Source organism: Oncorhynchus tshawytscha, linkage group LG09 (genome assembly GCF_018296145.1).
Source record: "Oncorhynchus tshawytscha isolate Ot180627B linkage group LG09, Otsh_v2.0, whole genome shotgun sequence".
Taxonomy (NCBI): Eukaryota; Metazoa; Chordata; class Actinopteri; order Salmoniformes; family Salmonidae; genus Oncorhynchus; species Oncorhynchus tshawytscha.
The window spans coordinates 31,566,702-31,578,244 of record NC_056437.1 but is presented as its reverse complement, the minus strand read 5'-3'; the positions used below and the strand labels follow the sequence as shown (position 1 = coordinate 31,578,244).

The 11,543-nt window shown below is 40.4% G+C and overlaps 1 protein-coding gene across 5 annotated transcripts in view; it reads left to right on the top strand.

Moving 5' to 3' along the window:
• The first annotated feature begins 4,320 nt into the window (after positions 1-4,320).
• LOC112257806 (Down syndrome cell adhesion molecule homolog) overlaps positions 4,321-11,543 on the top strand; it is a 139,501-nt gene continuing 132,278 nt past the window's right edge. For 4 of the 5 annotated variants that reach the window (XM_042326812.1, XM_042326810.1, XM_042326809.1 and 1 more), the window contains exon 1: positions 4,322-5,116. In XM_042326812.1, the coding sequence (XP_042182746.1) occupies positions 5,074-5,116 (43 nt within the window). In that variant the 5' untranslated portion in view covers positions 4,322-5,073. Of the gene's footprint in view, positions 5,117-11,543 lie in introns of all 5 variants that reach the window. The other variant, XM_042326813.1, reaches the window with a different exon arrangement.

The following is an 11,543-nucleotide window of genomic DNA, read 5'->3' as shown; positions in this document are numbered from 1 at the left end:
TGTTTCTTGGGACCTAGAACAAGCATCTCTGTTTTGTCCAAGTTTAAAAGTAGAAAGTTTGCAGCCATCCACTTCCTTATGTAAGAGTGACTCTCTCGGGTTCTTGGTCACCGCCATGACCAAGGGCCTTCTCCCCTGACTGCTCAGTTTTGCCGGGTGGCCTGCTCTAGGAACAGTCTTGGAGGTTCTAAACATCTTCCATTTAAGAATGATGGAGGCCATTGTGTTCTTGGGGACCTTCAATGCTGCCAAAATGTTTTGGTGCCCTTCCCCAGATCTATGCCTCAACACAAATCTGGTCTTCGACCTCATGGTTTGGTTTTTGCTCTTGAAAAAGAAAAGGAGAGCCGCACAGTCTAGGAGCTCAGATGCAATAAGTTAATAACCTAATAACCAATGTTTCGACAGACAAGCTGTCTTCATCAGGGTATAATGACAAACACTGCGGGTTACTAGTTCATAAAGTGTCAAAGAACATACAAAAACATGAATGGATAGCATACGATAATAGATACAATTTGGCTACATAGGCCTACAAACATTTACAATGAATAGCAAAATCACAAGAATGGCTTCAGATCAAAGTCTACATTGAGACTGAAGGGAGCAAGGGTCTTTAAATTAAAGATCCAGGCAGCCTCTCGTTTTAACAATAAATTGTTGAGGTCACCCCCTCTCCTAGGGAGCGTGACATGTTCAATGCTGATATAACATAGGGACAAAATCGAGTGGTTCACTTCCAAAAATGATTTGCGCTTTGTTTTACCCACATCATTTTTTACCTCAAGGACAAGTTATAAGATAAATAACTGTCTTAGTGGAGCACGTGATAACACCTTTGATTTGGATCTGTTTCCCTGTTTGGGGTGTTAAAAGGATCTACATTTGTAAGTGCTATTGCATTGAGGACAGCCATTACACTTGTAGTTTCGATCTGGTAGAGGCGCAAACATACGATGTGCAGGGATTTTTTGGGGTGGTAAATCAGAGTTTACCAATTGATCGCTGACATTTCTGCCCTGCGAGGATACAACCAAGGGAGGGTCCAAAAGCACATTACCGATACTGTCATTGGATCTTAGAATCTGCCAATGTTTGTGAACGATTCACTTAATTTGTTCAGCACGCATTGAATAGTGGATAGTTAGAATGCAAGAATGCTTCTATTTGCGAGACAGTCCATGAAAGAGATCATGTGTAAGGACTGTGCTGAGAGTCGGGAAGCAAGTACAGGGAGTGAGTGTTTTAATAAATAACCACAACAATAAACACAAACACCGCACCGACATGAAACAGACTCAATAACACCTGAGGAAAGAACCAAGGGGAGTGACAGATATAGGGAAGATAATCAAGGAGCTGATGGAGTCCAGGTGAGTGTCATTAGGCACAGGTGCACGAGACGATGGTACAGGTGTGCGGGATAATCAGCAGGCTGATGACCTAGAGGCCGGAGAGGGAGTATATGTGACATCATGTATCGATTTGGTTTTTGCTCTGACATGCACTGTCAGCTGTGGGATCTTATATATAAAGGTGTGTGCCTTTCCAAATCACGTCCAATTAATTGAATTTACCACAGGTGCTCCAATCAAGTTGTAGAAACAACTCAAAGATGTTCAATGCAAACAGGATGCACCTGAGCTCAATTTCGAGTCTCACAGAAAAGGGTCTGAATACTTACAGTACCAGTCAATAGTTTAGACATGTACTCATTCAAGCGTTTTTCTTTATTTTCACTATTTTCTACATTGTACAATAATAGTGACGACATCAAAACAATGGAATAACACATATGGAATCATGTAGTAACCAAAAAAGTGTTAAATCAAATATATTTTAGATTACAGATTCTTCAAATAGCCACACTTTGCCTTGATGACACCTTTACACAGTCTTGGCATTCTCTGAACCAGCTTCATGAGGTAGTCACCTGGAATGCATTTCAATTAACAGGTGTGCCGTCTTAAAAGTGAATCTGTTGAATGTATTTCCTTCTTAATGCGTTTGAGCCAATCAGTTGTGTTGTGACAAGGTAGGGGGGCTATACAGAAGATAGCCCTATTTGGTAAAAGACCAAGTCCATATTATGGAAAGAACAGCTCAAATAAGCAAAGAGAAATGACAGTCCATCATTACTTTAAGACATGAAAGTCAGTCAATGTGGAACATTTCAAGAACTTTGAAAGTTTCTTCAAGTGCAGTTGCAAAAACCATCAAGTGCTATGATGAAACTAGCTCTCATGAGGACTGCCACAGGAAAGGAAGACCCAGGGTTACCTCTGCTGTAGAGGATACGTTCAGCCTCAGAAATTGCAGCTCAAATAAATGCTTCACAGAGTTCAAGTAACAGGCACAACTCAACCAACTGTTCAGAAAAGACAACGTGAATCAGGCCCTCATGGTCAAATTGCTGCAAAGAAATCACTACTATAAGACACCAATAATAAGGAGACTTGCTTGGGCCAAGAAACACGAGCAATGGACATTAGACCGGTGGAAATCTGTCCTTTTGTCTGATGAGTCCAAATTTGAGATTTTTGGTTCCAACCACCGTGTCTTTGTGAGATGCAGAGTAGGTGAACGGATGATCTCCACATGTGTGGTTCCCACAGTGAAGCATGGAGGAGGAGGTGTGAGGGTGTTGGGGTGCTTTTCTGGTGACACTGTCAGTGATTTATTTAGAATTCAAGGCACACTTAACCAGCATGGCTACCACAGCATTCTGCAGCGATGTGCCATCCCATCTGGTTTGCGCTTAGTGGGTCTATAATTTGTTTTTCAACAGAACAATGACCTAACACACCTCCAGGCTGTGTAAGGGCTATTTGACCAAGAAGGAGAGTGATGCTATGTATGCTGCATCAGATAACCTGGCTTCAACAATCACCGACCTCAAGCCAATTGAGATGGTTTGGGAAGAGTTAGACCGCAGAGTAAAGGAAAAGCACCCAACAAATGCTCAGCATATGTAGGAACTCCTTCGAGACTGTTGGAAACGCACTCTAGGTGAAGCTGGTTGAGGGAATGCCAAGAGTGTACAAAGCTGTCATCAAGACAAAGGGTGGCTATTTTGAAGAATGTAAAATATATTTTAAGTTGTTTAACACCTTTTTTGTTACGACATGATTCCATATGTGTTATTTCATAGTTTTGATGTCTTCACTATTATTGTACATTGTAGAAATTAGTAAAAATAAAGAAAACCCCTTGAATGAGTAGGTGTGTCTAATTATTTTTGAATGGTACTGTACAGTATGTAAATAAGGTATTTCTATTTCTCACAAACCTGTTTTTGGCTTTGTCATTATGGGGTATTGTTTGTAGATTGCTGAAGATAAAACAATGTTTTATACATTCTAGAATAAGGCTGCAAGGTAACAAAATGTGGGAAAAGTCAATGGGTCTGAATACTTTACGAAGGCACTGTATATTAGGCTAAATCTATTTTAATTTCTGTTTGATTATCTTGACAAACCAAAAGATGCCCAGTTATTGGAAAATACATTCACATGGCTATATTTCTTTCAACACCACTGCATTTTGTTCAATAGGTTACCTCACAGCCTTGAAAGGACATTTTCCCGACCCTCCTTTTCACGTGACATGAGGGAAACCATGAGACGTTGTGCAGCACGTGACAGAAGAAAACATGTTGTTTTTTGCTGGTAAGAGAGATGCTGAGGGGAGTAGGCTATGGTAGCCTACTTCACATTAACAAACTGCAGTAGAGGCTATACTTATCCATCTATTCAGTGACCATTTTGAGTGTGTAGTATGATAGCTATCGGCAAATGGATACATTTCCAATCTTACGTTTGGTCTCCCTAGTCGGTTAGATGCACGTGGTTCCTGACATGGCCGCTGTCGATGCCCCTACTGCAAGAGAGGCCTCTGCTCATATTCGTCAAGGTCAATTGATGAATGCAGTCAAAGGCTGGCTGAATCCCAACACTCCCGCAGGGCACATTAAAAAACACATTAACACATTAAAGGACATGATTTGATGTCCTCCAATTAAAATAATTTCGTTTTTTTTTCTTCTAAAATGAATGTTAGTCTAGCCAGGTGTGTAGCACGCCTTTCTCATCACCCCATATCCTAGCAGATAGCATCTACAGCAATCATTGGGCTAATTATAACTCGATTAGTTTAATGTAGGCAATAATAATGTCCTTATATACCAATGATGGACACCTTGGTATCCTCTCTCTCATAAAGTGGAGGCAACCCCTGTATGCAATCTAGCGCACAGCACAAGGGGTGGAGTGGCGAACTGCTGCACCTTTAAGGCAATGAAGAAGAAAAGCGGCCGCGGCCGCGAAGGAGGAGGCGAGAGTTATTCCATAATGCTCTGAGCCAGGGAAGGTTAGCACAGGGACCAGTGTGATTTGTACGGCTGCGGGAAGATGCGTGTGCTTGTTGCTTGCTGGATGGAGAGAGGCGGCGAAAAGGGAATGAGTTTTCAGTACAGCTAACAACTATTGCTTCCTGCTTACAAATTCATACGTAATTTTTTATCCAATCCAAATGTATGCATATTTTTCACTGGAAACTTTTTTGTCTCATTATTTATTCATAGTGTTTTCTTTATTTTGTAGACTAATTCGAATTGTTTTAACTTAATTCTTTATTTTCTTTGAATTTCATTTGGAATTCCACCTGTGCATATTGCGCTTGTCCCTCCTCGTGTCGTATGCGTCTTCAGCCTCCAGTCTCCGCTCTGACTCAGCCGCACTCACCTGGACCAGAGCTCAAGGAGGCGAGACCCACATGTACCCCGCAGAGCATCGCGCCCAGAAGCGGGGAAGGCTGCACTAAGGCACGGCGTGGCCACTTCAAGAGAGACGTACAGTTGGATCTAAGCACTTATCATAAGACAATCACCAGAAGCTCATACCTCCTCTTCCCAACGCGAAGAGAGAGAAAGAGAGAGAGAGAGAGATACTGATTTGTACAGACCATCGTTCATTGCAACTGGCATATTGAAGAAATATAAAGAAAACTTAAGGAAGAAAGTGTGTGGATTGAAAAAAAGAAAAAGCATAGCTTGGATATTGAACGGTGCGGGGCATGTGGATATTGGCTGTCATCTTTTTTCAGTGCATCTTGAATGGTAAGTTGTGCTATTTAAAATTAACTTCATTAAAGACATGCTCTGGAAATGTTAATTTAATGTTAATTTTCCTCTGAGCAAATCTTACCAGATATAGCCCATCTTAATTATTTGCGGAATAATATGACTTATTTTATGGTAAAATGATATAGTAAATAGTTGTTGGTATGTCCTGAGAGCCCAATTGAGGAGCGGTTGGATTGGGCAGCAGAAGCAGTGCTGGCTGAGCTGAGCCTGCCAGTCACATCCCGGTTAATTTGGCTACCTAATACCTATAGTTGGATACAACTATGTGAAAACACTGATTTAAAAACACTGAACAAAAACTAGACTCTACTTTGTTCTTTGGGGCGATTAACATAATATTTTATAGTAAGACATTTCTAGAGTAGTGTAATAGTGCATAGGCTACAGTATATGGCGATGGCTTGATATGAAAATATGAACTAAATGCAGGTATCGTTTTGATACATTTCGCAGGTTACACTTCAATAATAAGTAACCTTATTTCAATTTTGTCTAATTGTACATTATCCCCATATTTGTATCTAATGAAACTGATTGTGAGTGTATATTTTGATAAAAGATTTTTTGGGGAAGGGTAACTTCATGTTTAAAGTAATATCATATTTTGTTTTATTTTAATGATTTCCAATTAGTTATTATCGTAGGTCATTTGCATATTAACATCAATACAATTAGGAATTCTATATATTCATTCATAACAGCATAATCACATGTGAATTACACTTAAATAGTGTGCCACTTAATTGTGACAATAAAATGCAAAGATTTCCCCTAGGCACTTAGGGTATATTGATATTTTAAAAGGGTTTTCATTAGGGAAAAAACATGCTTATTTGCTATGGGAAATTTAATAGGCCAATTCATGTTTTATATGAGAATACAATTCACTAAAATATTCCATTGATTAACTGAATTAATATGTGCATAAGATCATCTCTTTATTTCTATCAAATCAGAAGGTATCCTGTGAGATAATAGTGAAAAAGGAAACAACTCCGTTTGTGCTGTCTTTTTTTTATGGAGCTACACCCACCATATTAGAAGTACAAACATGGAGGCATCAGGATAAAAAAAAACAGTTGAGGCAAGCCCCTTGTCGCTCATTTCCCTGTGTTCCCCCTGAAACAGTTGAACACAATCCTTTTGTGTTACACAATGCAAAAGTGATTGGCCTGTAATTCCTTAAAAATATGGATTTGATAAGAGGCAAATGTGCTTTTGGGTTGGGGCTGCCTGAACGCTTAGCGAGTACAAGAAGGGTGTGTGTGTGAGATAGAGGGGGTGGGGGTGGGGGAGAAGGAGAAGGAGGTTGAGGAGGACAAGGGGTTGGGGGTGTTTGTGGGGGGGAGAAATAATCCAGAGACAAATTGGACATTTAGAGGATCTTTTTAAAGATGGATGGATGGAGTGGGGGTTCAAATTAAAGTGGACAGATGCATGTAAACTGAGGGGAGAGAGATGCGTCAACCAAAGATGACAGAAAAACCATTTTGTGGCAATGCTGAAGGGCTGAATGAGGTAGTGGTTTGCCACAGAAAATACAGTGATGCAGTGAGGGACGTGTACAAATGCATTTTAACACAACTGAGGCGGGACTGACTGGTTCTAGAGAGAGTCCCTGTTCCATAGTATGATGTCCATTTCAAATATCAATCCATTATGTGTTACAATAAACCCTTGTGTGAGCTGAGAGCACTATCTCTCCTTTAGCTTTTGAATGGCTTCACATGGTGTGTTTTGACCATGCAGGCTTTGGCGTTGTAAAATGGCTGCTCCTGGAGCGTTCAGCATGGAAACTTTGAATGAAAACACCACTGTGGATATGATACATGCGGAGTCTATGGCTGATGTTGAAGATCTGTGCTTTGTTGACAGATTAAGTTTACGCAAGAGGCACGTTGTCAATCTTTGAGGTTGTTGAAATTATTGTTTTGTGGACAGGAATGGCATACAATAATATACAATACAATATTATTTCATTTTATATGCTTCTTTCTTTCAAAATGACGTGTTTTTTAAATCAATAAATCATAGATATGGCTGATAGGTCATAAATTGAAAAGGTCTTATACTGCAGTGTTTCTTATGATATCAGGCTACTTTGCATATTGCTCTATTTCTTCCTGATTTGTATTTTTTTGAATGTCCAACCAGCGTCCCCATCACCAGCACTATCCTATATTAGAATAGTACAATGTGTAGCCTAGCTCTTCTGAGCAGAGAGAGAGAGACGGAGAGTGATCGAGATTGGATTCCAGACATAACGGCTTTTAGGGTTCTGGTCTAGCAGCACATGCTCCTGAGGTGGTCTCTATGGAAACATGGATAATGAGTGTTGGCGCAGTGTGGGCTGGGTCTGAGCAAGGCCGCACTCTGTGCAGGTGACCCCGGAAGTGCTTCCCCACAGATTAGACCTATCACTCCTGCAGCTCTATGATATTGTTGTAGATAGAGAAAGAATATGTGAAGGTTATTTTTGCATGTTTTAAAGATGTTACTCTGGTGGTTAGTTGTCTGTCATTCTGATATGTTATTCCCAGGTTTCTGTTCTTTTTCAAGGACTGACTACCTCAATCAGTAATAGTTTGGTTCATGTCTATTTGTTTGGTTTAGATCTTGTATTAGATTGTGTATTTATAGTATTTGAGTTATACAAAGGTATGGAGCAATTTATTAACAAGTTGTTAGATCATGTTTTCTTTTTTTAACTACAGCCTGACATTTGACCATGTAAATCTGCACAATCTATAGGGCTCTTTCTGTTGCATATATTTGCTGCTTTCTGTTTTCAAGACTGAGGTGCAAACTCATCTTGTCTTTGGATACAATTTACAATCATAAACAATTCACAGTTGCAACGAGTTAAAAGCATTGTAGTGTTGATGTCAATGACACTTTTCCAGTGCTGTTGCATCATTATTAAATGTACTGGGAACAACAGATCTATCCATGGAGAGACAGACTGGGGAAATGGCATAATGTTGTTTTTGCTCAGCAATGCCAGGGGGCAAATATGACACATGCTCAATTGGACACTAATAAGCAGTGCAAATATACAACAATGCTCCTCAATTGGCACTCAGTATCACTGTGTGTAAGTGTGTGTGTGTGTGTGTGTGTGGGGGGGGGGATTTGCCCCCTACCTCGGCTAATTCAAACATGAACCATCTCAGTGTGGATTCACCCTACCACTTTTCAGACAGACAGTAGTGTCTTGCCATCAGAACATAAACAAATTGTGTCTTTCATCTTATTCAAACACACATTCAGTAGTAAGACTTCCAATGTGGAAAATGCCTTAATCTATGCTGGCCTACAAGAGGATTCCTATTTAGAAGATTAAAGCTATCCTAGGCCTGGCATCTGAATAGCTGTCACTATCAGTTAGACTGCTCGTTTCGAACAGGAATAGCCCAGGGAACCAGGCTACAGGATTAACCTTGATAAAGCTGTCATGACCACAGAGATTTTAATCAACCCATCTGGGAGATCTCCACAGAGAGAGACCCAGGTTTGGTGTTATCATAGCAGACATGTTGACTTAGTAATTGGCTGCTGTGTTTTTGTCATTGCATATGGGGGCAGGTGAGTGGAAGTAAAGGGCAATTATATTTTGAGTGTAAATGTACCTGTAATTATACAAAACATTAAGAACACCTGCTCTTTCCATGACATAAGACTTAGACTGACCAGGTGAATCCAGGTGAAAGCTATGATGTCACTTTTTGATGTCACTTGTTAAATGCACTTCAATCAGTGTAGATGAAGACAGGTTAAAGAAGGATTGTTTCAGTTGCCTTGAGACAATTGAGACATGGATTGTGTATTTGTGCCATTCAGAGGGTGAATTGGGAAGACAAAAGATTTAAGTGCCTTTAAATGGGGTATGGTAGTTGGTGCCAGGCACACCGGCTTGTGTCAAGAACTGCAACGCTGATGAGTTTTTCCACGCTCAACAGTTTCCCGTGTGTATGAAGAATGGTCCACCACCCAAAGGACATCCAGCCAACATGACACAACTGTGGGAAGCATTGGAGTCAACATGGGCCAGCATCCCTGTGGAATGCTTTCGACACCTTGTAGAGTCCATGCCTTGACGAATTGAGGCTGTTGTGAGGGGAAAAAGGGGTTGGGTGAGGGGGTGCAACTCAGTATTAGGAAGGTGTTCTTAATGTACAAATCTGGTACAAATCTGTCATTCTGCCCCTGAACAGGCAGTTAACCCACTGTTCCTAGGCCGTCATTGAAAATAAGAATTTGTTCTTAACTGACTTGCCTAGTTAAATAAAGGTAAAAAATAAAAAATGTTTTGTACACTCAGTGTACGTGCCAATGATGGATGTCGTTTATCACAAAATGCAGGAATATCTACACACATATCCCCACACAGATCCCCATTGTGTTGAATCCTACTGTACTAAATACAGATATAATTTTTTTCAAGATAGTGTATTACTTTCCAGTCATTGTTTCAAATATCAAAGATCAACAAACCTGCACTCCAAACGCCATCTGTGCAACTCATAGATTTGATTTGGGGTCTTTTCTCTTTTCTAAATGTCACCTTATGAAAGACATTGAATAGTTTGTAAATAAACAGTTATTATTGCATTATCATTATTATTTAACTAGTAAAAACAGAAGACAACATTGTTTGGAGGTCATGTTCAGGCCAGTGGGAAACTGGCTGGTGGTGTCCTTTGGTATATATCTGTCAGTTCACGTAGAACCAAGCCTGTATGACAGAGCCACAGCAACAAACACACACCCACAAGAATAAAGGGATATTTGATAATACTCCTCCAACAGCAAAACGTTTGATCTAAAAATGACCTAATAGATAAATACCAACAGCACTATAAAATAAAGCCTTACAAAATACATCCTTCCCATAAAAATCAGCATATGGCAAGTATTTGCAATATCTAAAACATTGTGCAAGATGGATGTCATGACATCTCCTAACATATCCCTGAGCTTGGAGTTGGCTGTTATATCCAGAACAGACTGAACCATATGGTAATGTGTGCACATTGAAATGTTAACTGTTTCTTTTAACCCAGGCCAGAATGCTTAAGGAGATGATGGAGTGCAACTAAGCAGAGAGAGAGAGAGATAAAGAGAGAGAGAGAATGAGTCAGCATGTGGTACACACTGGTGTTTGACACACTGTAAGGAAGTAAACTATTACACAAGGTTCCCACATACATGCACATACACACACACAGGTTATTCCTGGTAGGTGGTGTTTTATATCTGTGAATGAATAAAACAATAGTAGTTAGTAGATAGCCTACGTCATTTGTTTTCCACTTAGCTGGCATGCTACTGTTTCCATGTTAAAGTGGGACAGTGGCTAATGCCCTGACCCTTCAGGAAGGCAGGACCTGAACTAAATGTGGCACAGCTAGCCTACAAGTGGGGATACTGTGGGCCCTACTGTATATTCACAAGAAAAGTGTCCTGCTTGGACTTTTTTTCTTACATTTGATTGTTGTACTGTGCAGCATGTATTTCTCAGAACTACCAGTTTGTCAATGTTGTATAAGATTTTATCTAGCGAAAGGGTATGCTTTCCTTGTTCATAGGCCCTCTTTTTCCTTTGAGATACAGCATACCCCTTCAGCTACAATATCATTATAGATTGAGGCCTGAAAGGTACATATTTTAGGACGAGTTGAGTACACAGGATGAGTTGTTTTGACTTTGAGGGTATGTTATATATGTCAGGGACTGGTGCTGAAGCCAACACACACACATAGCCTACAGTATACTGTAGACTTGGTAATGGACATTGCATCCATATATCTATAATCCAACAGGAGCAGCGTGAGCATCAGTTGACATATAAAGTTTCCGGCTAAAGTCTTTATTTGTTCTCACATGCTCACTCTTGCCCTCTGGGACATCACCATGGCACTGTACTATAGACGTATCTGCTATTTTGAACAAGCATTAGAACAACAGTGCCAACAGCCCTTCCTGAGATAAGGGCTGTGTCCGGGTAGCCAGATGTGGAGACAGGGGTTGCCAGGCGAAGAGGTTCCTGCCCGGTGGGTTTCTGTATGTAATGTGGTGCACGTCCACACACACTGCAGAGCTATTTTTGGGAGACCATTTTTAAAGTCTGTCACAGGGGTAGTGGAAGGAGTGCCAAATGACCTCTACAGAAAGACTCAGGCTTTGGGGTTTTCTACACACACGCACACTCACACCAGGTCAGGCTCATTTATAACACATGGGACAGGTATCCCGCTATGCAAAAGTGATTGATCTCCTGAGTTGACGTGGGAGGCAGGTGAGGTGGCTTATGCATCTACACAGATCACATTCTTCTTTTTCTGTAGGTGAATAACATTAGAGTTGATAACCTTGAGTACAATAAATTGCAATACAATGT